At 44.8% G+C, this 26,737-nt stretch overlaps 2 protein-coding genes across 2 annotated transcripts; both read right to left on the reverse strand.

Annotated features, from left to right (window-relative positions):
• Positions 1-1,072: 1,072 nt before the first annotated feature.
• On the reverse strand, positions 1,073-1,492 carry LOC121880295 (translation initiation factor IF-2-like). The gene has a single exon (XM_042387451.1). It carries the CDS (start codon positions 1,490-1,492, stop codon positions 1,073-1,075), a length of 420 nt encoding a protein of 139 aa, XP_042243385.1.
• Positions 1,493-2,296: 804 nt separating this feature from the next.
• LOC121880296 (autotransporter adhesin BpaC-like) lies at positions 2,297-26,737 on the reverse strand. The gene is made up of 8 exons (XM_042387453.1): positions 26,522-26,737; positions 23,671-23,836; positions 13,178-13,497; positions 12,609-12,754; positions 10,616-10,737; positions 7,045-7,205; positions 3,022-3,687; positions 2,297-2,934 (listed from the first exon to the last, which is right to left on the reverse strand). The coding sequence occupies exons 1-8, from the start codon at positions 26,598-26,600 to the stop codon at positions 2,297-2,299; spliced, it is 2,298 nt and encodes a 765-aa protein (XP_042243387.1). The 5' UTR covers positions 26,601-26,737.

Here is a 26,737-nt window from a genome sequence, read left to right on the forward strand (position 1 = left end):
TGGTGATGGGGGTTCACTTTTTAGTGATAGGGTTCACTGCCTGGTGATGATCCACTATCTGTGGTGGGGTTCACTGTCTGGTGATGGTTTCAATGTCTGGTGATGGGGTTCACTGTCTGGTGATGGGGTTCACTGTCTGGGATTATGTCTGTGATGGGGTTCACTGTCTGGTGATGGGGTTCACTTGTCTGGTGATGGGGGTTCACTGTTTGGTGATGGGGGTTCACTGTCTGGTGATGGGGTTCACTGTCTGGTGATGGGGTTCACTGTCTGGTGATGGTTCATGTTGATGGGATTCACTATCTGGTGGTGGGGTTCACTGTCTGGTGGTGGGGTTTCACTGTCTGGTGATGGGGTTCACTGTCTGTGATGGGATTCATTGTTTGGTGATGGGGTTCACTGTCTGAATGGGGTCACTGTCTGGTAATGGAGGTTCACTGTCTGGTGATGTGGATTCACTATCTGGTGGTGGGGTTCACTTTCTAGTGGTGTCACTGTCTGGTGATGGGTTCACTGCCTGGTGATGAGGATTCACTGTCTGGTGATGGGGTTCACTGTCTGGTAATGGGGTTCACTGTCTGGTGATGTGGATTCACTATCTGGTGGTGGGGTTCACTTCTAAGGGTTCTCTGGTGATGGGGTCTATGGCCGGTAGGGATTCACACAGGGGGGTCACTGTCTGGTGATGGGGTTCACTGTCTGGTGATGGGGGTTCATTGTCTGGTGATGGGGTTCACTGCCTGGTGATGGGGATTCACTATCAGGTGGTGGGGTTCACTGTCTGGTGATGGGGTTCACTGTCTCGTGATGGGGTATTGCCTGGTGATGGGGTTCACTGCCTGGGATGGGATCACTATGTGGGTTCACTGTCTGGTGATGGGGTCATTGTCTGGTGAAGGGGTTCACTGTCTGGTGATGGGGTCATCTAGTGATGGGGTTCCTGGTGTGGGGTTCACTGTCTGGTGATGGGGTTCACTGTCTGGTGATGGTGCCCATTGGTGATGGGGTTCACTGTCTGGTGATGGGGATTCAATATTTAAGGCGAGAGCTAATTAACGCGGGGGTTCATTATCTAGAGTTTTCGTCTTAAGACGTGGGATGACAGTATTGCAGGGTTCACTGTTTGAGGATCTCTGTCTCCAGGGTTCACTGTTTGAGGATCTCTGTCTCCAGGGTTCACTGTTTGAGGATCTCTGTCTCCAGGGTTCACTGTTTGAGGATCTCTGTCTCCAGGGTTTGCTGTTTGAGGATCTCTGTCTCCAGGGTTCACTGTTTGAGGATCTCTGTCTCCAGGGTTTGCTGTTTGAGGATCTCTGTCTCCAGGGTTTGCTGTTTGAGGATCTCTGTCTCCAGGGTTCACTGTTTGAGGATCTCTGTCTCCAGGGTTTGCTGTTTGAGGATCTCTGTCTCCAGGGTTTACTGTGAGGTGACGGTGGTTGGTGATCTCTAGGATGGCGCCATCAAGAGGAGGGAGGGAGGTGACTGCACCCATCCCTCCTCATCATTTAAGATTCATGACACTCCGACTACCAACGTTCTCACCAACAGCGTCTGAGACTAGAGCAGTAAAATCAACATTCGCACCACCATTGCTCGGGTTGTCACCATCGGTAAAAACTTTCTCACTTCCTGTACCAGAGTTCACACTTTCTGTACCAGAGTTTACACTTCCTGTACCAGAGTTTACACTTCCTGTACCAGAGTTCACACTTCCTGTACCAGAGTTTACACTTCCTGTACCAGAGTTTACACTTCCTGTACCAGAGTTCACACTTCCTGTACCAGAGTTTACACTTCCTGTACCAGAGTTCACACTTCCTGTACCAGAGTTTACACTTCTTGTACCAGAGTTCACACTTCCTGTACCAGAGTTCACACTTCCTATACCAGAGTTCACACTTTCTGTACCAGAGTTCACACTTCCTGTACCAGAGTTCACACTTTCTGTACCAGAGTTCACATTTCCTGTACCAGAGTTCACACCTCCTATACCAGAGTTCACACTTCCTGTACCAGAGTTTACACTTCTTGTACCAGAGTTCACACTTCCTGTACCAGAGTTCACACTTCCTATACCAGAGTTCACTTTCTGGCACCAGGTTCACTTCCTGTGCCAAGAGTTCACACTTTCTGTACCAGTTCCACTTCCTGCTGGGGTTTCTTCCTGTTTAGAGTTCACACTTCCCCTGTGCCAGAGTTCACACTTCCTATACCAGGTTCACACTTTCTGTGCAGAGTTTACACTTCCTGTACCAGGTTTACTTCTGTGTACAGGTTCACACTTCCTGTACCAGGTTTACACACTTCCTGTACCAGAGTTCACACTTCCTGTACCAGAGTTTACACTTCTTGTACCAGAGTTCACACTTCCTGTACCAGAGTTCACACTTCCTATACCAGAGTTCACACTTTCTGTACCAGAGTTCTCACTTCCTGTACCAGAGTTCACACTTCCTGTACCAGAGTTCACACTTCCTATACCAGAGTTCACACTTTCTGTACCAGAGTTCACACTTCCTGTACCAAAGTTCACACTTCCTGTACCAGGGTTCACACTTCCTGTACCAGAGTTTACACTTCCTGTACCAGAGTTCACACCTCCTATACCAGAGTTCACACTTCCTGTACCAGAGTTTACACTTCCTGTACCAGAGTTCTCACTTCCTGTACCAGAGTTCACACTTCCTGTACCAGAGTTCACACTTCCTGTACCAGAGTTCACACTTCCTATACCAGAGTTCACACTTTCTGTACCAGAGTTCACACTTCCTGTACCAGAGTTCACACTTCCTATACCAGAGTTCACACTTTCTGTACCAGAGTTCACACTTTCTGTACCAGGGTTCACACTTCCTGTACCAGAGTTTACACTTCCTGTACCAGAGTTCACACTTCCTGTACCAGAGTTCACTTCTGTACCAGAGTTCACACTTCCTGTACCAAGAGTTCACACTTCCTATACCAGAGTTCACACTTTCTGTACCAGAGTTCACACTTCCTGTACCAGAGTTCACACTGTACCAGGGTTCACACTTCCTGTACCAGGTTTACACTTCCTGCCAAGGTTCACACTTCCTGTACCAGAGTTCTCACTTCCTGTACCAGAGTTCACACTTCCTGTACCAGAGTTCACACTTCCTATACCAGAGTTCACACTTTCTGTACCAGAGTTCACACTTCCTGTACCAGAGTTCACACTTTCTGTACCAGAGTTCACACCTCCTATACCAGAGTTCACATTTCCTGTACCAGAGTTTACACTTCCTGTACCAGAGTTTACACTTCCTATACCAGAGTTCACACTTCCTGTACCAGGGTTCACACTTCCTGTACCAGAGTTTACACTTCCTGTACCAGAGTTCTCACTTCCTGTACCAGAGTTCACACTTCCTGTACCAGAGTTCACACTTTCTATACCAGAGTTCACACTTCTTGTATCAGAGTTCACACTTTCTGTACCAGAGTTCACACTTCCTGTACCAAAGTTCACACTTCCTGTACCAGGGTTCACACTTCCTGTACCAGAGTTCACACTTCCTGTACCAGAGTTCACACTTCCTGTACCAGAGTTCACACTGCTTGTACCATCGTCCTTGTTACCAATACCAGAGCCCTCACCAGATTCCGTACTGCTGGCTACCTGGTTAGTAGTAGAGGGAAGGCGCTCCTTGTACATCCAGCAATAGTCTGTGGGAGCAAGAAGGTGAGATATATATATACTTAATTTTAGTCCATATAACACGCGGACTTGAACATAAAATCAACGACCTCACCAGCCAGGACTCGAACCCTAGACCTTATGCGTGTGACCAGGGCAATCCCCAATGGGAGGTTCACGGCACCATCAGCTCGATGAACAGGCTTTGTGTGAAATATAACATAGTCTAGGACTGCTTTTAGTGTCCTTGTGGATTGGTCGGTCCCTGGTTACACGCATAAGCTCTAGGGTTCGAGTCCTGGATAGTGAGATCGTTGATTATATATATATATATATATATATATATATATATATATATATATATATATATATATATATATATATATATATATATATATATATATATATATATATATATATATATAGATATAGATATAGATATATTTCATGTAGATCCACAATGAAAACGTGGATAAGATAAATCTTGATAAAATCACACGGGAAAAGGGAAACAACGGAGCACCTTAGCTTTCGTCTTTATTCAAGACCCACTAAATAACTATCATACATCTAGATCAAATGTTTTCAAAGCATTCCTAACCTTGGGCCACTGACAAATAAATTTATGTAACATATTATCAGTTTTGAACTGACCATCACTAAGGTTTATTGATTTTAATTCCTTAATCAAACTAGCTTCAACCAGAAGTCTTTCTGTGACACAAGATGATTTAAATACTTCTAAGCTTTTTTCCCAAGCAATGGGATGATTATTATTCCTAACATGAACAGCATCTGAAAGCAGTGAATTACACGAAAGCGCTTGGGAACTTCGTGTATTCTTCTTTCCTTGTGGTTATCAGCATATATATATATATATATATATATATATATATATATATATATATATATATATATATATATATATATATATATATATATATATATATATATATATATATATATATATATATATATATATATATATATATATATATTTTATGTGCTGCATCTACTCTAAGAGTATCCTTAAGGCATAAAAGTCATTATGGTTTACTCTCGGAGCAAATCCTAACATTAGAAATAAATTTTCAATTCTGAGATTAAATATTAGGTCTGAAAGGTTTTATAAATACCGGCCCTGCGTCTACCTGGGATATACAAATGCCGGAATTAGTAAGAACAATTCATCAGATAAAATACAGGAATTAGATTAAAAAAAAATTTCGATTTAATGGGCAGTTTTCTCTACTAAAATATATTAAAACTTCGAAGTATGCACCAAGCAGCCAATTAAATACTCGCTTGGAATTGCTGTATTGATAGCTTTATCCAAAGCAGAGACTCCTGTGGTGATTTGTTTGCTGGATGAACTGTCAGGTATATAACAGTGAATCAACGAAAACTTCCTTTGAGGGCATTTGGAATGTTAAGAAAAATGTAAGGAAAGCAAAGAGAGACTATGAAATCAAAATAGCAAGAGAATCCAAGGCGAATCCCAAGGGATTTTTCCAGGTATATAGGACAAAGGTCAAGGACAAAGTTGGGCCTTTAAAGTCAGGGAGGGGAGAAGTGATAAATGGCAGTGAAGAAATAAGCAAAGCATTGAACAGCTACTTCTTATCAGTTTTCACAGAAGAAATTTGAGATGAAATTCCAGAGGTGGAACTGATATTTAAGGGAAAGGAAGAAGAGAAATTAAAGAATATCACTATCAGAAAAGAGGATGTTCTTAAGAAGATAAATAAACTAAAGAAAACAAAATCCCCAGGGCCGGATGAAATTTTCTCTCGAGTCTTGAAAGAGTGTAGGGAACAGATTAGCGGACCCCTCGTAAACTTATTTTCAAAATCATTAGACACTGGAGTTGTGCCAGACTTGTGGAAACAGGCAAATGTAGTACCCATATTCAAAAAGGGAGACAGAGCATCAGCGTCAAATTACCGGCCGATCAGTTTGACGTCAGTAGTGGGGAAATTTCTTGAATCAATTATAGCAGATAGCATCCGATCGCATCTAGAGAAAAGCAAATTAATCTCGACTCTCAACATGGGTTTACAAAGGAAAATCTTGTCTAACAAATCTGCTAACGTTTTTAGGAAAGTCTTCGAGGTATTGAATGTGAAAATTACGATGCTATTTACTTAGACTTTAGCAAAGCATTTGACAGAGTACCGCATCAGAGGCTTCTGAGAAAAATTAAGGCTCATGGTATCGAGGGGAAAGTTTTAAATTAGGATAAAATCATGGCTCACCGATAGAGCATGAGAGGGTCAGCGTAGATGGTGTTAAATCTGAGTGGGGCCGTGTAACCAGTGGGGTTCCCCAGGGGTCAGTACTAGGCCCACTCTTGTTCATAATCTACATAAACGATCTAGATACTGGGATCAGCAGTGACATAAGCAAGTTTGCGGATGACACCAAAATAGGGCGGCAAATTAATTCAGGTCAGGATGCAAATGCATTACAGGAGGATCTAAATAAACTGCAGGGGTGGTCTGAGAAATGGCAAATGAAATTCAACACCAGCAAGTGCAGCGTACTTAATATTGGAAGAACAAATACTTATAATGTACACAGCCTTAACAACATCAACCTAGAGAAGTCGACTTGTGAAAGAGACCTAGGGGTACTTGTAAGCCCGGACCTACGGCCTAGAAAACAGTGCGTTAATGTTCGAAATAAGGCAAACAGAGTATTGGGTTTTATATCTAGAAGTGTAAGTAACAAGAGTGCAGAGGTCTTATTGCAACTATATCTTGCGCTAGTCAGGCCGCACCTCGATTATGCAGTTCAGTTCTGGTGCCCCTATTATAGAATGGATATAAATTCACTAGAGTCGGTGCAGCGAAGAATGACAAAAATGATTCCGGGACTTAGAAACCTTCCATATCAGGATTGGTTAAAGAAACTTAACTTGCATTCCCTAGAAAGACGAAGAGTGCGGGGAGATATGATAGAAGTATTTAAGTGGGTGAAAGGAATCAATAAAGGGGATAGATAAAGTTCTTATAATATCCGAGCAGGATAGGACTCGGAGCAACGGATTCAAGTTGGATAAGTTTAGGTTTAGGAGGGAGATAGGAAGAAACTGGTTCACAAATAGGGTGGTGGACGAGTGGAACAAGCTTAGCAACTTTATAGTAAGTGCGGGAACTCTGGAAAGTTTCAAAAGGAGGCTAGATAGATTCATGGATGATAGAGAGTGGTAGTAACTCTCGACAGGAGCTGCCATGCACAGGCCAACCGGCCTATTGCAGACTCCTTATTTTCTTATGTTCTTATGTTCTCTCTCTCTCTCTCTCTCTCTCTCTCTCTCTCTCTCTCTCTCTCTCTCTCTCTCTCTCTCTCTCTCTCTCTCTCTCTCTCTGCACAATTCAACTTACATGTGACCATCATTTTGAATCCTGTTGGTGTACCAGCGTCTTGAAGGGAATCTTTACGCTTCTGGGAGGTAAAGCGAACTGTTGTAGTGCGTAGCTGAGCTGAACTCCAGGCGTCCGTCCCTGACACGTGTTTCCCCTTATTCACTAAAGGGCCACAGTACCTGATGATCAGTACAATGTTACATTACTGTGGTAGTCGTTAGTACAATGTTACAGTGACGTGACGTAGTGGTGGTCAGTACAGTGTTCCAGTGACGTAGTGGTGGCCAGTACAGTGTTACAGTGCCGTGATGGTGGCTAGTACAATGTTACAGTGCCGTGGTGGTGGTCAGTACAGTGTTACAGTACCGTGGTGGTGGTTAGTACAATGTTACAGTGCCGTGGTGGTGATCAGTACAGTGTTACAATGCGGTAGTGCTGGTCAGCACAGTGTTACAGTGCCATGGTGGTGCTTAGAATAGTGTTACAGTTCCGTAATGGTAGTTAGTACAGTGTTACAGTGCCGTGTTAGTGGTTAGTACAATGTTACAGTAACGTGGTGGTGGTTAGTACTGTGTTACATTGGCGTGGTGAAGGTCAGTACAGTGTCACAGCGACGTGGTGGTTACAACTGTGCCACAGTGTCGTGGTGAATGTCAGTGCAGTGTTACAATGCGATGGTGCTGATTAGTACAGTGTTACAGTGACGTGAAAGTTAGTGCAGTATTACAGTGCCGTGGTGATGGCCAGTACAGTTTTACAGTGACCTGGTGTTTAATAAAGAGTTACAGTGCCGTGGTGATGATTAGTACAGTGTTACAGTTCCGTAATGGTGGTCAGTACAGTGTTACAGTGCCGTGGTGGTGGTCATTACAGTGTTACAGTGAAGTAGTGGTGGTGGTTAGTACAGTGTTACAGTGAACTGGTCACCACCAGTTCGTACGGTGTTACAGTGCCGAGATAGTTCCTAGTATAGTATTACAGTAACATGGTGATGGTTAGTACAGTGTTAAAGTGAAGTAATGGTGGTGTTGGTGATGGTTAGTGCAGTGTTACAGTAACATGGTGGTCATTACAGCGTCATAGGGCCGTCATGGTGGTCATTACAGTGTTACAGTTACAGTGGTGGTTGGTACAGTGTTACAGTGACGTGGTTGTCATCAGTACAGTGTTACAGTGAAGTGGTAATAGTGGTGGTTGGGGTACAGTACAGTAACATGGTGGTGGTCGGTGTACAGTACAGTAACATGGTGGTGGTCGGTGTGCAGTAACATGGTGGTGGTCGGGGTACAGTACAGTAACATGGTGGTGGTCGGGGTACAGTACAGTAACATGGTGGTGGTCGGGGTACAGTAACATGGTGGTGGTCGGGGTACAGTAACATGGTGGTGGTCGGGGTACAGTACAGTAATATGTTGGTGGTCGTGGTACAGTACTGTTCTAGGCCTTTTTACGGCTGATTCCGTCTGGGTTAATAAGGCCCGAACATATATATTATATCGGATTTTAGCACCGAAACCCAATTGTCTGTTATCCATTTATTCAAGAAATATCTAGGATTCAGTTCCAAGTGTATATCACCGTAACTTATCACTGCAGCTATGAATGTTAAGAGGAGGACGGAGGCTATGTTAAATAGTCCTGCGAAATACGTCTGGTTGGCGTGAGGAGTTGAGTAACAATGCCATGAGTAGGAACCCATCGAGGGAGAACGGAAATATGTACGTCGTCCTCCCTCGAGGGAAGACGGAACCATCTACGATGGCTCTCAATAACGTCTTCCTCTAGTCAAGGATATCAAACTACTGCCCGCATTAGGTGGCCAGAGAGACGGCTACTTAGTGCCTTAGCTCAGCACAATATGACGCGGCTCCCCGTGGACACACTTTATCACGTGCTCTGAACATGCTTCCTCATAGCCAGTGGAAAGTTACAGTTATCGGTGTTGTGACCTACTTCTTGTTGTGACACACTTTTATATTAATTGTGTCGCTCATAAGTCAGTCATACTCCCATCATGTCATCCATTGTAGGGATTAAGCCAAGGTTACATGCAGTAGACCCTATGATAAGACCATTATCACGGAGGATGATAAAACATTCTCTTGTGAACCATATAATTCCTCACATTCATGTCTAGTTTTCTGGCTACCATTCTGAGGGTACAGTACAGCTTGGAGGATTCTGATGTCGCTGCGAACCTCAACCACCAAAACACACTCTACACTGTGCACTTAGAGCATCAAGATTGTTTTTTAGGCATGACTATTGGTTAATTAAAACCCCAAAAATATTTTTCACATTTGTTATGCATAAACATTGTAAACATATCTATGTGATTATTGTAGTATATAACATATATTTAATGTCTGGACAGATTCCCAAGAGTTATGCATATTAATGCATAGATTTTGTAAGCATATTTATGTGAAGTGACGTAAAACCACATTTTTGGGGTTTCAATTAACCAATAGTCATGCCTACAAAACAATCTTGATGCTCTAAGTGCATGTATGTGTTAATTAACGAGTAGCTGATCCACATTATTTTGGTAAATAAAGAAATGAAAAGCAAGCACTTGGCTATATGGATATAGTTAAACGGAAGAAGGGAAATAAGGATGAACCATGGTTTTGATGGAAACAATGTGCTCTGGGACGATGCTCACAATGACGAATAGGAGAAACCTCTTTATGAAACATCTTACCTACTAAGGATGAAGCTTAATGTTACAGAACACACACACACACACACACACACACACACAGTGTAACTTTGTGTGACGCGTTGTCTGACTTGGGGTGGCTTTGAGCGAACCATACACTTGATATTACAATTTATGCATCCTTCCTGTCCATGAGTTACAACAGTAACTGTAGGTAAAAAGTTACAATATTATACTAATAACACTGTCATGTATTGATACTATGACTAGTTACCAAGATACAGAGCACGATGAACATAACATGATAATGATAGTGACGCCTGGAAGGGTTCATATCATAACTTGTGTTCGTGCGTATGTTGCCCCGTGAGAGTTACCATGGGCCTCCATGTGCCCAGGTGGAATGGTCAAAATATTACACTATAAGTGTGTCAAATGAGGAGTGACTGATCCACATGTAATTTAAGGTTTTTGAAAGTAGTTAAATTAAACACGACTTTTCATATAGTTACGCGAATGATGTGAAATAAAAAATATAGATGGGGTGTGGTGGAAGCGCTGTAAACGTTGTGTGGACTCACTGGGTGGTGTGGAAGTGTTTATTTCCATTCATACTTTCGTAACTACAACCTATGGTAATTTTTCTTCGTGTTCATATATAATGAAGATAATGCAGAGTATAAAATGCCATATACAATATTTATACATAATGTCATCTATACAGCCGTACTATGACTGTGTGTTCGTGCGTGTGTTGCCTCGTGATAGTTAGAGTGGGCCCCCGTCCAGAAAGGACACTGTACTAACCTCCAGCACCGACCCAGGTGGGCTAGAGAATATGGTTTCCGAGTGTTCGTAGGAAGGTAGAAGGAAGTTAGGAAGGTAGGTAGATAAGAATGCAGGGAGGAGGGCAGGAAGAAAACTCACTTGGTAAAGACGCCGTTGGGTTGAGTAATCTCGAGGTAGTCCTTCAGGCACCTGTTAGTTTCCCTTATCTCCCCTTCCATCACCTTGTACAGCAGCAGACCCGCCTGGCACTCCACACCCACCTGATGGAGGAGCACCATTACGAACTGTACAGTCCCCTTCACTAGTGCGTTTACAGAGGCTCGTTATATAAACATTCCATAAATTTTTATCTTTGAGAATTTTTTTTCTTTTAATATTGCTTTAATTTGATTCCATAATATGTTTACTATTGCGGGTTTCCTTCTGTTGAATGTAAACAAAGATAGCGCTGCCACACAAACACAAAATCTGACGAGCCCCTTTAAATGCACTAGTGAAGGGGACTGCACGTGGTTCACTAGCAAGACTCAAGGTAATTCATTACTTACGATAGCTTTAACATTGACGACACAAATAGTGACGAAAACACAGTTAAAGGCAGTATAAACCCTTTTAAGTTAATTGTGATCAATGTTGTCGCCGTGACCACTTACTTTAACACAACCTTGAAAAAACTGAATTAATTCTTTTGTGTACATGTTGCCGCGATATACGCATGATTGCAGGTAGTAGTGAGGGAGTCACAGCCAGAGACACGAGAAAAACTCAGGTATTTAGAAGATTTTATTGACTCGGATTTATACTTTACCATTGTCAAAAAAAATAATAATCATTGGCATCAAGATCTCCCTGCCAACTTTCGATGATGTTTCTAATTTTCCATGCCATGACTCATCTCACTCCTATAAAACTTCAGTGTAAATGTTAAAATTTAATGACGTGAGCAGGCACTGAATCAAGCTCGGGATGTGACTAGTTATTAATTATACTGAAAACATTTCGTCTCTCGATCGCCGCTGAATTTTCGGTAATGTGATACGCACTAGTAAAGGAAGAGGCTGTACTGGTGGAGAGTTATCCCCTCACTGTACTGCCCACCACCCCCAGTCTATACAGCTCTATGAATTTGGGGAACAATAAATCCTATATTCCTGCAGCAAGATTGATGTAAAAATTGTTTGGCTGAGGGAAACAATAAGTATAGATGCTTTCATCTTGGTCGTTATCACTTCTAAAAAGAAACATCCCGCTGATGTTACAGTAATCCATTCCTACCGATGCCACCGAAGATGTTGGGAGGATTTCCCTGTGACGAGTTATCACATATGCAATAAGGGAAAACAAGGAATTATTGAAATTTGAGACGAGAAATCACGCCCTTGTTTACAAAACCTGGGGAAAATCCTTGTCAGGCAACTGGCCAAGAAGGCCGGATACCAGGCTAACTCACACATATATAAATCACATTATTTTCTGCAGCCATCCTTGTTCTCACCCATCCAAGTGTTCAGCCTTTTCAGAGCCATGTATAACCTCACAAGGAGTTAGGGATCTGCTTGCTCACAGTTTTGTTTCCGTCTCCATTATGCATCGCTGAAAAATATTCTGGGGTATAAAGTTATTAATTCTTACCTTCAGTCACTCTCTTCCTTATGCCCTTTTAATAAACAACGTTTATTTATTTATTCTACTGACACTGATGTTCAAGGCTCGATAAAGTAACTTTAGTCCTCACACTTATTTGAACCTAAATGTTCTTTCCATGACCCCACTACTTATTCCAAAACTTCATACGAACATTTATTTATCATTTTCATTTTCGCCACTTATCAATTTACTAGCTGTTTGGGCGGTGTATCCAGTGTTAGTACAGGAGGAAACTGGGGACCGGGAACCTGTGATATTTAGTAAGGTCACACTGGTATAATACCCTTCTCACGTGTGTCCGGGCCGAGGCTCGAACCCTTGAGTTACAGCTGTACCACCATTTCTCTTTCCTTGTTCTTCTCATCTCTTGTCAATTACTGCCACCAGTGACGATAGTTATTAGAAATGAACTAACGCAATAATGTGAAAGGTTATGTAGCAGATCAGTTGAACAGGTTGTGCCCTGGTGTCCTAGAAAACTCACATTCAGGTTCCAGACACACTCGATGTCCTCCGGGTACTCCCCCTCGTCCCAACCCGGCGTCACCAGCAACTCTTCTTGCTTGTAGCCTTTATGTCCCGTTAAGTTGAAAGGAATGTCAATCATCCGCACGTCACCGCCACATTGGACTGAAAAGAAAAACATTTGCATATAAATAAACCTTATAATTATGAGGACCACGATCAGGATTCACAAAGGTTTTCGTATCGAATTTATGTGAGAACGCAACTCACTGGCCCACATTGTGGCTTAAGCTGAAGCCGTAACTACACCGAAACTATAACATAATTAGGTACTCAATCTCATGTCCAGTAAAAAGAAGAATATAAGTGTATCATTCTTTGAGAATCCTGGATCACGTGATGAAGGAGTATATTGGGTCACAACTTACCTTATCCTACCTTCTGATCTTTGGCCTTATACTCAAAGGTGTTTTGCATTTCTTCACGACCTAACCTTTGACCTTGTATATAAAGTCAGTGGAGAATATACATACGAGAAAGAGAGAAAGTCCTGCTGACTCAACAACACTTAAGTATGTCAGCACCCACCTGGACCATCACTGACATCCGTAGGTTCATTCCTGGTGTCACCTCCCCCTTCAGTGTCCGCAGGTGGTACCTCGGCATTTGTTGTATGCGTCTGAGTCTCCTCCAATGTTGCCGGCGTCTGAGCTTCCTCCATTGTTGACTGCATCTGAGCCTCCTCCATTGTTGACTGCATCTGAGCCTCCTCCATTGTTGTCTGTATCTGAGCCTTCTCCATTGTAGCCTCTGTCTGAGCCTCCTCCAATTTGAGATCCTCTGGAGGGGAGTCCATTTTCAGATCCTCCTCCTGCTCATTCACTAGCTGGCGGGGTTCCGAGTTTCTGCTGAAGAAATTATAAATAGAAAAAAAATCTATATTAATCTACACCACGAAGATGCCGAAAAACCAGCTTTTTAAAGTGAGACAGATTGTATGAGTATGGAAATACAGAAGAAGGCAATGCATTCAACAGTTTGACTGTGTGGGGACAGAAGGATGTACTATAACGGGTTATTCTGGTGTGACCGACATCCAAAGAGAAACGGTGGGGACCGCGGGCAAGACGAGTGTAACGAGCGGTACACAGGATGCAAAATCCACGGAACATTACCCGTTAAAGTACCTGTAAAAGAGAAGTGAAGCAACATTGCGGCGAAGAGAAAGAGAGGAAAGATTATCAACTAAGGAGGCGAATTAATACGACGAAATGCCTTTGATTCCACCCAATCTTACAGTGGGATAGAAGAAGAGCCACACCAGATATGAGAGCAGTACTCCAAGTTAGGACGAATGAATCCCTTATGAACTTGAAGCAACTGCTCAGGAGTGAAGTAGCTACGGCATCTGTACAGCATTCTCAGCTTTCGGGAGGCAACTTTAGCAATGTTGTGGATGTGTGGCTTCCATGACATATTAGGGGAAATGGTGAGGCCTAGCATATCTATTTTAGAATTTGGCAGAAAGATTGCGTCCTGAAATGTGATTGGTGTGAGATCATCTAATTTGAAAAGTGTAATTGGAAATACGGTGTTTTATTACTACTGAATTTAACAAAGCTCTTACCTCCCCATTCGGAGATGCTGCACAGATCCACATTGATAAGTGAAATAATATCAGCTAAAGTAACAGATCTAGTTTTAGAAATAGGGGGAAGGGAAAATGTGAAGAAGAGTGAAGAGTAGAATCATCAGCGTAAGAATGGATAGAATTAGTCTTTGTGTGAAGTAAATTATTGATAAAACAAGGAAGAGAGTAGGTGAAAGAATAGAACTCTGTGGGACACCACTATTGATAGAGAAAGAACGAGAGATCGATCCCTCTACAACAACAGTCATGGATCGGTTCTCAAGGAAGCTAGAAAATAGAGAAACCATAAGAGGGAAATTTAGAAAAAAGGCTTGTGCCACACCCTGTCAAATGTTGTGGAGATGTCGAGGGCCACAACGAAAATTTCCCCATAATCCCTAAGAGAGGATGACCAAAGATGGGTGCAGTAGATCTCGCCTGGCGAAAGCCATACTGGAGATCCGACAAAAGAGAAAGGCGTTCAATGTGACGGAGAAATGAGAGCTTAAGATAGTTTCGAAAATCTTAGAGAGGGATGAAGTTAGGGCAATGGGGCGATAGTTAGAGGGATTGGAATGGTCACCCTTCTTCGAGATGAGCTGAACCGAGTCATGCTACCAAGAAGAAGGAAAAGTTTGGGTTTTGAGGGAAAGGCGAAAGAGGCGAGCAAGCACAGTCCCTAGAATTTCAGCACACTCCCTCAGAACACGAGAGGGTATTCCGTCCGGTCCATGCGCCTTACTCACGTCCAACCAGGATAACACACCAGCAACCCTACGAGTTGAGATTATAGGAAAGTGCATAGCTTCAGTAGGAGCAGGGGTAGGAGGGGTAGAGTTGGAATCGTCTAAGGTGGAGTTAGAGGAGAATAAGGTGCCAAAGAGATTGGCTTTAGCAGGGAGAGAGTTGTCTATAGAGTTATCAGGTCGGAAGAGAGGAGGAAAAGAGGGAGTGCAGAGGTTATTACAGATGTTATTGGTTGAGGATCAGAAGGATTTACTAGAAGAAGAGATAGTCGGGTCAGCGGTCTTTCTTTTTATAAAATTCCGCTTGTCCCTACCTAATAATAGCCTTACAACGATTCCTAGAAGCAATGAAAGATGAGTGGGTAATAGGAGAAGGAGATAGTTTCATAACTTGATACGACCTATCTCTCTCCCGACATGCAAGAGAGCAGGAGCGATCAAACCATGATTGTAAAGTGAAAGTTTATGTAGAAGATGGGATAAATGCACTCATACCGCCCTGTAGAACCCCAGCAATGCTGTCAACACATACCGAGGCATCCCGAGTGGAAAAGCAACATTCCTCCCAAGGAAAGTCAGAGAAGAATTCTCACAAAGATTGCCAGTTTGCCCTCGAATAGTGCCATAGTTAGCGTTTAGAAGGTGGTGGAGGAGAAGGTCGTGTCTCTATGTTTGTCTTTGATACCCCTGTATGTATATTATGTATGCTGGATTATATATTATGTATGTATATTATGTATGTGCTCCATTTATGTACTATTTATTCAGCCTAGCTAGCAGTGTGTGGCAATGTATTTAAGATATCCCACATGCTTAATTAATGTGCCTGGCGACGTATGGAAGCTGCTAATGTCTCACTTGCCATACGTCGTCTATAGCAGTTGACAGGCAGCCAAGCTGAGGAGCGTTACTTCCCTCTGTGTACATATCTCTGATCCAGTAAATCGAACCTACAAAATCTATACAGGTGTTTATGTTCTCTCCTGTATATTGAACTTATTATCCAGAACCTAACATGGCGCAGTGCGTAGTTTTACTGGATAATTATGAGTGACAGTGCAAAGTTTGTGGAAAGCCAGCTTATGGACTCCCGCCCTGTGTCAACCGCCACGCCACCCGTCCTGCCACCCGTCCTCGAAGAATTTAGCAACTTTGAGCAGTGTCAGTGACAGTGATTTTCTGTGAAGTGTTTAGTGCATTGTGTGTTTCGTGCCATTCATGTGTGACCTTGTTTTAAAGGATTCCCAAGGTATACGGCATGTTCTGGGCATTTGTGGGGAGTAGAGTTCAGTGCACCCTTCTCTGACCGCGTCCAGAGGGTGACTGACGTTCCTCGCCGTCTCCACCCCTCCCTCACAGCCCGAGGCCCCTCATGGCGAGACGCTCTAGCCTGCCCGGGACACACACACACACATACATGTACTAACATTCTCTGACCGCGCGGCTCCATTATATATATTTTATATATATAATCTACTTATCTGTGTATTTAATTAATTTTTTTGTCTGAAATCTTGTTGATACGACGGGCTGACCGGTCAACACTGATTTAAGACACAGTACACAGATGAAGTAGTTATGTCTCATGCCTTACGTAGCCGTGGACCCACCGTCTGGATGAGTCAAGCGGATGATAGTCCCGCAGAGATGGATGACCAGGCCGGCCACGACGCTCCAGCTCCCAGAACATCGCGCAGCCCTTCACCTCAATATTCAGCGTTGTCTCCAGAGATAATTGCTTTAATGAAGTTTATGAGAGATGAAAGGCGCAAGGATGAAGCTCACAGACGTGTGGCGGATGAACACAGAAGGCAAGCAGAGGCAGAGAGAGACCACCAACGGAGATTGGAAGACAGTGCACGGTTCGAAGCCTTGATATCTCGCCTCACTGTTAACCAAGCCCCTGGCTCTAACACTGCCTCGGTACTGACTGGTTCAGATACCTCATCAATGCTTCCTTCACGCCCCCCAGCCCCACCTAAAGCAGCTGCTCAAACACCGCCCATCTTGAAGCCTGATGTGAATTTCCAGACTTTTCGTGAATGGCGGCGACGGTGGACTGATTATTCTACAATGGTGGATCTCCAGAGTTTGTCACAGCCTAAACAACTCATCCAGCTGCGTATGTGCCTGTCCTTGGAAATTCAGCGTGTCTTAGAACATACGTTGCAGGTACCCCCAACCTCTTCACTGTCTGTAGAGGATGTACTGGACATTCTACAACGGCACATCAAAGGACAGCAGAATGAAGCTCTGCGCAGGAGGGAATTGTTTAGCTGCAGACAGATGGAGGGTGAGTCTTTTGATGCCTTTTATGTACGTCTTAAGAGAGCCTCGGAAGAGGTAGATATATGTCTAGGCCACCACCAGCAGTGCGAGGAGACCCAGTTGAAGCAGGTGATCCTGATGGGTGTTAAGGACGAGGAACTTGTCCAACGCCTCACCTCCCTCGACTCTTCCTCTTCTCTCAAGGATGTGTTGACGATATGTCGCTCCTATGAGGCTGCCAGGTGTGCCACCTCTGCCATCCGAGCTCCCCCTACAGCTGTACGCGCTGTGTCCCGGTACAAGAAGGACAAGAAGTCTGCTCCTACGCCTTCGCCCACCACGTCCACGCCCGGTTCATTTTGTAACAACTGTGGTAAGCAGCACGGAACACAGGTGTGTCCAGCTGCTCAGTCTACCTGCAACAGTTGTGACCGTAAGGGCCACTGGTCACTCACAGTACGGTGCCCAGCCAAGTACGTCCAGTGCAATGTGTGCGGTCGTCTGGGCCACTATGACAAGTGTTGCCCTTCCAACAAACCCAAGGGACAGCGTCGGCGGAAGCTTCAGCGCCCTTCCACCAGAGAGGGCCGCCCACAGTCTTCCAATCAGAAGCATGAGGACCCTGGACAACGCTTGAGCCATATTAGGAATGTGTGCTGCCCCCCGCGTCCCAGGACCAAAGTTCCCCAGTACATCAGTGTCATTGTGACCTACCGCAGTGTGTCATCCCGTCTTCAGATGTTGCCCGACACCAGCGCTGATGCTACAGTCATCGGTCCCCAGCATTTGCAATGCTTGGGGCTCTCTCCAAGTGATCTAGGACCGCCCCCCAAGGATCTCCGCTTTATGGCAGGTGGTTCACGGATGACCCCGGCCCTGGGTTCACTCCAAGCACAAGTCACCTTTGGCAACAGGTCGTGTCAAGCCTGGATTGATGTGCATAACGGTGTCCCGACTCCTTTGCTGTCCTACAGACATTGTCAAGAGTTGGCCATCATCTCCCAGGACTTCCCCAAACCTATTCTTGAGGTAAAACACGCCAACAGGGTGCAAAAACGGAGCAGCAACGACCTTGCTGCCGCCCTACCCCTACCTCTTGCCAGTGACACCTCTCCTTCGGATGCTCGGAAGTACTTCCTGAAGGAATTCAGCGACGTTCTGGTGACCAAGTCCGCTCTGGAATCCAAGCCTCTCAAGAAGATGGCAGGTCCCCCCATGAGGATCCACCTGAGGGACGACGCGAAGCCCTTCGCTATTTACACCCCTCGACTGGTTCCCCTGGCCTTCCGCGAGGCGGTCAAAAACGAGCTGGACTCCATGGTCGCCCAAGAAATCATTGCACCAGCCGGTGATGACCCGTCTCCATGGTGTCACCCTATGGTTGTCGTCGCGAAACCTAAAAGTGGTGTTCGGATCACCACTGACCTCTCCAAGCTCAACAGCCAGGTGTCTCGTCCTGCGCACCCTTCTCCCACGCCCTTTGCAGCTATACGCAGTGTGAACCCGAAGGCGCGCTTCTTCACGACGATGGACGCCTTGTGTGGATACTGGCAGATAGAGCTTGCCGAAGAAGACCGACCACTCACAACTTTCATCACCCCGCATGGACGTTACAGTTATTGCCGTGGCCCCATGGGATTCGCCGCTACAGGAGACGCTTTCTGTCTTCGAGGTGATATGGCTCTACAAGGTCTGGCAAACTGCGTGAAAGTGGTCGATGACATACTCGTGTACAACGAGGATTATATGGATCACCTCTGCCGTATCTACGAGGTACTCAACAGGTGCCGGAAGCATTGCATTACCCTAAATGCCGACAAGTTTGTTCTGGCCAGCTCTTCAGTTGACTTTTGTGGGTACACCCTCTCAGGGAATGGTATCGCAGCTGACCCGGAAAAGGTCCGCGCCATCACGGATTTTCCCACCCCTGCTAACCTCACCGACTTGAGGTCCTTCATCGGTCTCGTCAACCAGTTAGCAGAGTTTTCGTCGGACATCTCCGCAGCTGCTCAACCACTTCGCCCCCTGATGAGCCCCAAGAGGACATTCCTGTGGACCCCCGACCACGACAAGGCCTTCCAGCAAGTGAAACAGGCCCTGTCTCGTCCACCTGTCCTCGCCACGTTTGACCCAGCCTTGCCGACAGTTCTGCAGACAGATGCCTCACGCTTGTATGGCGTGGGATACGCCCTACTGCAGGATCATGGTGGAGGGCAGTTCCGGCTCGTCCAGTGTGGCTCGCGTTTCCTCTCTGACACTGAGACGCGCTACGCCACTATTGAGTTGGAGCTGTTGGCTGTGGTTTGGGCGATGTCCAAGTGCAGGTTTTACCTCATAGGCCTGCAACACTTTCACCTAGTGACCAACCATCGCCCGCTTGTCCCGATCCTCAACCACTACACGCTAGACGCCGTTGAGAACCCTCGCCTCCAGCGTCTGAAAGAGAAGCTCTCGGCGTACATCTTCACAGCAGTGTGGCGTGCTGGTAAGGAGCTCTGCATCCCTGATGCCTTATCCCGCTCTCCTGTCAGCCGCCCTACTCCAGAAGACCATGTGCTCGACGCCGACCTAGCTCTTTCCGTCAGGACTGTGGTCACTCTCCATGCCGTCCAATCCCTTCGTTCGGACCTGTCACCAGATGACGACAAGGCAATGGAGGACCTTCGAACAGCGGCCCGAGATGACCCTTCCTACGTCCAACTTGTCGAGTGTGTGAGGAATGGATTTCCTAGCAACCGCTACGATCTTCACAACACCCTGCTCCCGTATTGGAAACTCCGCAATGAACTCTACTGCGACGGAGACCTTGTTCTGTACGGAGCACGTGTAGTTGTCCCTGCTGCATCACGTCCCCACGTCTTGGCTCGCCTTCACGACAGTCACCGTGGAGCTGAAGCCACCAAACGACGTGCACGACAGACTGTGTTCTGGCCCGGCATCAACTCCGACATCTCCAATGTTGTCCGTGCGTGTGAGCCCTGCCAAGTATTACAACCCAGCCAGCAGCAGGAACCCTTCATGAGTGACGACAACCCCACCCGCCCCTTTGAGTCTGTGTCGGCGACTTTTTCTGTGTGTCAGGAAAGTCCTTCCTTGTTATCGTCGACCGTCTCTCTGGTTGGCCGGTTGTCATCAAGTGCGGTAATGACACGACGTCTGCCGCCACCATCAGCAAGTTCCGCCACTACTTCCGTGACGTGGGCGTTCCTGTACGCCTGCGAACCGACGGAGGGCCTCAGTTCACAAGCCGGGACTTTGCTGTGTTCCTTGACCGATGGGGAGTCCGGCATGTGTTGTCATCGCCCCATTACCCGCAGTCCAACGGCCACGCTGAGGCTGCTGTCAAATCCCTGAAGCACCTCATCCTTAAGGTGGCCCCTTCTGGGAATATTGACTGCGAGGCCTTTGACCGGGGTCTTCTTGAACTCCGCAACACACCTAACTACACCGGACGCTCCCCTGCCCAGGTTTTGTGTCCCTGCTCACCCTCAATCCTTCTCCAAGGAGTGGCAGGCCAAGACAGAGGATTGTGATCGCCGAGCCGCCGAACGTGCTCAGGACGTCGTCGCCCGCTACAACGACCACGCCCGTTCTCTCCCCAGGTTGAGTGTCGGCACCCAAGTCCGTGTTCAGGACCCGACCTCCCTACGTTGGGACAAAGTAGGCGTAGTCATGGGTCTCGGTAGGTCACGGGACTACCAGGTGTGGTTACCCAGTGGTCTTGTGTGGTGGAGGAACCGCCGTTTTCTCCACCTCGTAACAATGCCTTCTGCTGGCCCCGCCACCAGTGTTGAGTCCCATACCCTTCCCAGTGATGAAGTCCCTCGACGCTCAGAACGGATCCAAAAGAAAAGGTCCGCTCAAGACTTTGCTATGAGCTTATAGGGGGGAGGGAGGTGTATGTATATTATGTATGTTGGATTATATATTATGTATGTATAATATGTATGTGCTCCATTTATGTACTATTTATTCAGCCTAGCTAGCAGTGTGTGGCAATGTATTTAAGATATCCCACATGCTTAATTAATGTGCCTGGCGACGTATGGAAGCTGCTAATGTCTCACTTGCCATACGTCGTCTATAGCAGTTGACAAGCAGCCAAGCTGAGGAGCGTTACTTCCCTCTGTGTACATATCTCTGATCCAGTAAATCGAACCTACAAAATCTATACAGGTGTTTATGTTCTCTCCTGTATATTGAACTTATTATCCAGAACCTAACAACCCCCAAAATGTTCTACACTACTGAGGGTATACACAAACACTTGTTATCTTGAAAATAGGTTCTTATTCTCGTACGGGAGATATACAGAGGAACTAATAGACAGTCGACTTCCAAACCATAAGGACTAGCGATCTCAACTCTCTGTATCACTCCGCGCTGGCATGTACAGATGCCAGCATTCACAAGCTGAATACATAATATGTAAATATGATAATTCACATACATAACATGGTGCATAATAAATGGAAATATTACATAGGATTAATACATGTTCTGTAATACTTTACTATACATAATTAATAGAGTAATATAAGAATACACAGCTTAAGGTACTACTTCGTGTCCATATTATACAGTGTCCAGTTTAATTTAATAGAAATAATATTGTGATCAGAAGACCCTAAGGGGGCAGAAATTAAGTATGAATAGTGTGAGGGGTTAGAGGTAAAACAAAGATCAAGAATGTTAGTAAGTTGATCGTGTCGATCTGGAACACGTGTAGAGTGTTTAATTATTTGTTCCAGATCATTAAGTAGGGAAAAAGAGAATGCCTCAGCTCCACCTGGGTCATCCCTTGCAGAGCAAAGCCACTCTCTGTGATGTACATTGAAATCCCCTAGGTAGAGGATCTCGGTGTTGGGGTGTGTGGATAGCAACGACTCATGGCAAGAAGTGAGATAGTCAAATAGCTGCAAATAGTTGGTAGAGTTGGGAGAACAGTATAGGAAACAAAGAAAAATAGGCATGGTTGCTAGAGATATTTTGAGCCAGATGATATCATAAAGAGAAGATTCAGGATCCGAGAGTCGAGCTATAGGTGTACGTGTGTTGCAGTAGGCGCATACACCTCCCTTAGAACGGAAGGAGGTATAATGGTTGAAGTTGGAGACTTGAAAAGGTTTGGGTGACGCTGCTTTGATTAGTTGAAGTTCAGATAGTAGTAAGAGGTCGGGGGAAGAGGTTAATAGATGGTGCTTCACAGAAAGAAAATTGGATCTCAGGCCGCGAATGTTGGAAAAATTAAGTGTGAAAAAAGACGATCTTCCAGCAACTGCGGTGACGTCAATTGAGGCCCCAGTAGCTTGATGATGATCAGGTCGGCCTTGGGGTCCACAACCTTCCCGACCAGTGGGACCCATCCGAGAAGGTCTCGCTTCAATATCAATATCAACTTACATAGGCGAATAAAAGAATAGAAAGAATAGAACACATCAAGAGTAAGACCCTACAACTGTGTGTAAATAAGGCAGAAAGACAGATCAGCAACCTGGGACTTGGTCAAAATTTTCGTGATGCCGTATGGCAGCAGGGTCTACCATTAGACCCTGCTGCCATACTTTATGCTTCCAATATCTTCCCAGGCCGTAGTACCTCCCTGTTTGGTAGCTGCCTACTACCTACTACCTACGATACTCATAACTATTTTGAGGTCATTTTATTTATTCGATACTTACTGTAGATGTTATACAATACTGTATTATATAAAAATTTATTTTTTCCTTCATATATTTGTTTTCTAACGTTATACAAACTATACTACCGGTATAATTAATAAGGTAATAATCCTCGTTTACAATATACTATTACGTTTCAGTTTTGTTCCGCAGAAAATAAACTATATCACATGTAAGGAGAAAACTTTCTACATAAACAGCAATATTTTACGGTACTCTGACCAAACCCTCAAGTACAATTATATCAAAAGACTCGAAAAAACAATACCAACAATAATTTAGATTTGTCCCTTTGGAAACTCTAAAATATGATCAGTAGGCCGCAGCCATATACTGTGCGCAATCACAGCTTCTGACAAAAGTTACCGTACATTTTCTTGACTTAAAGATCAGATAATGAACACCAAAATTTAGTTAAATTAGTTGCGTTTCCACACCTACGTGTACACCACACTGACACCCCTGAACAACAATTGTATTCACTTAAGTATAGACCGAACTATTGTTCGCAACATTATATCGGTTGATTTCCAGTGACTGTGGTGACAGTCCAACTCTCACTGAACCCAAAACCTTTGCTAGTGGTTGTGCAGTTGACGATTTATAATACATTTACTGGTGCTGGTATAAAAGTGGAATACAAAAAATCTCTCGAATGTCTTGACTGCAAAGAACCTTAAGGAAAGAGTTCAGAAGAGGACACACACACACACACACACACACACACTGCTAAGAAGCGTGAACCGGTCGAGGTACCTCAGAAGTGTGCTCCTGACGATGCGATTGGAGTTAAGAGGCTCGTGACTTAGGGAGCCAAGGGAGGCGGCAGGGTCGAGGATGGCCCACAGGCGGCTGGGAGACGGGGCTGTGCGTCCGTACTTGCGGTCCTTGTTCAGGAGTAGCATGATCTGGTAGAACGTACCTGAGGAGGACGTGACGTGAAGAAGTAAATGTTGTACAAGTGTTATTTACAGATGACACTGCTCAAATGAGCGACTCGGGAGAAGTTATATTTTTTTAAGAATGAATGAATGAACTAGGAGAAGTTTGTTACTGACTGTGAACTAAGGTGATGAAAATAAGTAGAGAAGGAAGACAGCAACAAATAAATGTGAGCTCGAATAGGGATAGAATGGGGGAGGATGAATATCAGATCTTGTGAAGTGGGTGTGTGGGTAGAATATTGAGTGGTGAATGAATCACAGAGTTGCAGGAGAAAATGTGACAATTGCGATGGGAAATATGTGGAGAGAGAGAACCTTATAATCCGGCAGTGTTAGTGGATATTTGACCTGAACATCAATATTTGATATAGGTTTTTTTCTCTTTTGGCCCCTCACACTGCCGGACTATTGGCCCCTCACACTGCCGGACTATTGGCCCCTCACACTGCCGGACTATTGGCCCCTCACACTGCCGGACTATTGGCCCCTCACACTGCCGTACTATTGGCCCCTCATTCTGCCGGACTATTGGCCCCTCACACTGCTGAACTATTGGCCCCTCACACTGCCGGAATATTGGCCCCTCACACTGCCGGACTATTGGCCCTCACACTGCCGGACTATTGGCCCCTCACACTGCCGGACTATTATGGCAGAAAGAAAAATGGGAATGTACAGGCAAATGTTGAATCAACATTATCATATGAATATGAAGCAACGGAACAGTATGTGGAGTGAATATTATGAGGTCAATAAGAAATACGAAAGTAAGGAGCAACAATGAAAGTTAAAGAAGTGTCGGAGACACAGTTGTTACTCTGGAGATGTGGACATGTTAACACATATGAGGTGCGACACAACTGTTAGGAGCTTACAGGTGTTTTGTCACACAACTGTTAGGTGTTTACAGGTGTTGTGGTACATAACTGTTAGGTGTTTACAGGTGTTGTGGTACATAACTGTTAGGTGTTTACAGGTGTTGTGGTACATAACTGTTAGGTGTTTACAGGTGTTGTGGTACACAACTGTTAGATGTTAATACATAGGAGGTGCTAGACTACTCTTAGGTGTTTAAATGCGTTTGGTGCTCCACAACTGTTAGGTGTTTACAGGTGTGTGGGTACACAAATGTTAGGTGTTTACATATAAGGTGCTACACAACTGTTAGGTGTTTACAGGTGTGTGGGTACACAAATGTTAGGTGTTTACATATAAAGTGCTACACAACTGTTAGGTGTTTACAGGTGTGTGGGTACACAAATGTTAGGTGTTTACATATAAGGTGCTACACAACTGTTAGGTGTTTACAGGTGTGTGGGTACACAAATGTTAGGTGTTTACATATAAAGTGCTACACAACTGTTAGGTGTTTACAGGTGTGTGGGTACACAAATGTTAGGCGTTTACATATAAGGTGCTACACAACTGTTAGGTGTTTACAGGTGCGTGGGTACACACAACTGTTAGGTGTTTACAGGTGTGTGGGTACACAAATGTTAGGCGTTTACATATAAGGTGCTACACAACTGTTAGGTGTTTACAGGTGCGTGGGTACACACAACTGTTAGGTGTTTACACATATGCTGTGCTACATAACTGATAGGTGTTTACAGGTGTGTGGTGCTACACATCTCTTAGGTGCTTACATAGGTGGTGCTACACAACTGTCAGGTGTTTACAGGTGTGTGTTGCTACTTAATATTCGGGGTTTACATGTGTGTGGTGCTACACAACTGTTAGGTGTTAACACATATTAGGTGCTACACATCTGTTAGGTGTTTACAGGTGTGTGTTGGTACACAACCGTTAGGTGTTAACACATATAAGGTGCTACACATCTGTTAGGTGTTTACAGGTGTGAAGTGCTACACAACTGTTACGTGTTTATAGGTGTGTGTTGCTACACAACTGTTAGGTTTTTACGGGTGTGTGTTGCTACACAGCTGTTAGGTGTATACAGGTGTCTGTTGTTACACAACTGTTAGGTGTTTACAGGTGTGTGTTGCTACACAGCTGTTAGGTGTATACAGGTGTCTGTTGTTACACAACTGTTAGGTGTTTACAGGTGTGTGTTGCTATATAGCTGTTAGGTGTATACAGGTGTCTGTTGTTACACAACTGTTAGGTGTGTACAGGTGTATGTTGGTACACAACAGTCAGTGTTAACACATATCAGGTGCTACACACATCGTAGGTGTTTTCAGGTGTGGGGTTGCTACACAACTGTTTGGTGTTCACGTATTTGAGGTTTTACACATCTCTTAGACGTTTACAGGTGTGGGGTGCAACACAACTGTTTGGTGTTAACAGGTGTGTGTTGCTACACAATTGTTAGATGTTTACAGGTGTGTGTTGTTACACAACAGTTATGTTTTACACGTGTGTGTTTGATACTACACAACTGTTACGTGCTTACAGGTGGGTGTTGCTACACAACTGGTAGGTGACTTGGGCAGGTGTATGGGATGTGACAATGTTTGTTGGGATAGACAGGTGTATGGATCGAATATAAGTATGTAGCGCGTATATAATGTAAACATGCGTATCGGGTATAAACAGGTGTGGGAGATATACAAAGGTGCATAGAGTGTAATCAGGTGTATGGAATGTGGACTGATATATAGGATGTAGACAGGTCTCTGGATAACACAAGAAGGACTCACCTGGATACCCGCCGATGGCGCAAGAGCCCAGTACCTGTAGCAGCCACACTAGCGCCACCAGAGGAGTCCAGCCTCTCATGATGTTGTTCTTGTGTTATCGCTCTGTTGTGCAGCTCTCTGTATGCTGGCCTTATTATTGATGTGTGATGTTCTCGCTGTGTTCCTCCTGTTGTGCCGCTTTCTGTATGATGTATTTGCTCTGGAGCCGTTGACGCA

This window comes from Homarus americanus, unplaced genomic scaffold (assembly GCF_018991925.1).
Source record: "Homarus americanus isolate GMGI-L3 unplaced genomic scaffold, GMGI_Hamer_2.0 scaffold20930, whole genome shotgun sequence".
NCBI lineage: Eukaryota > Metazoa > Arthropoda > Malacostraca > Decapoda > Nephropidae > Homarus > Homarus americanus.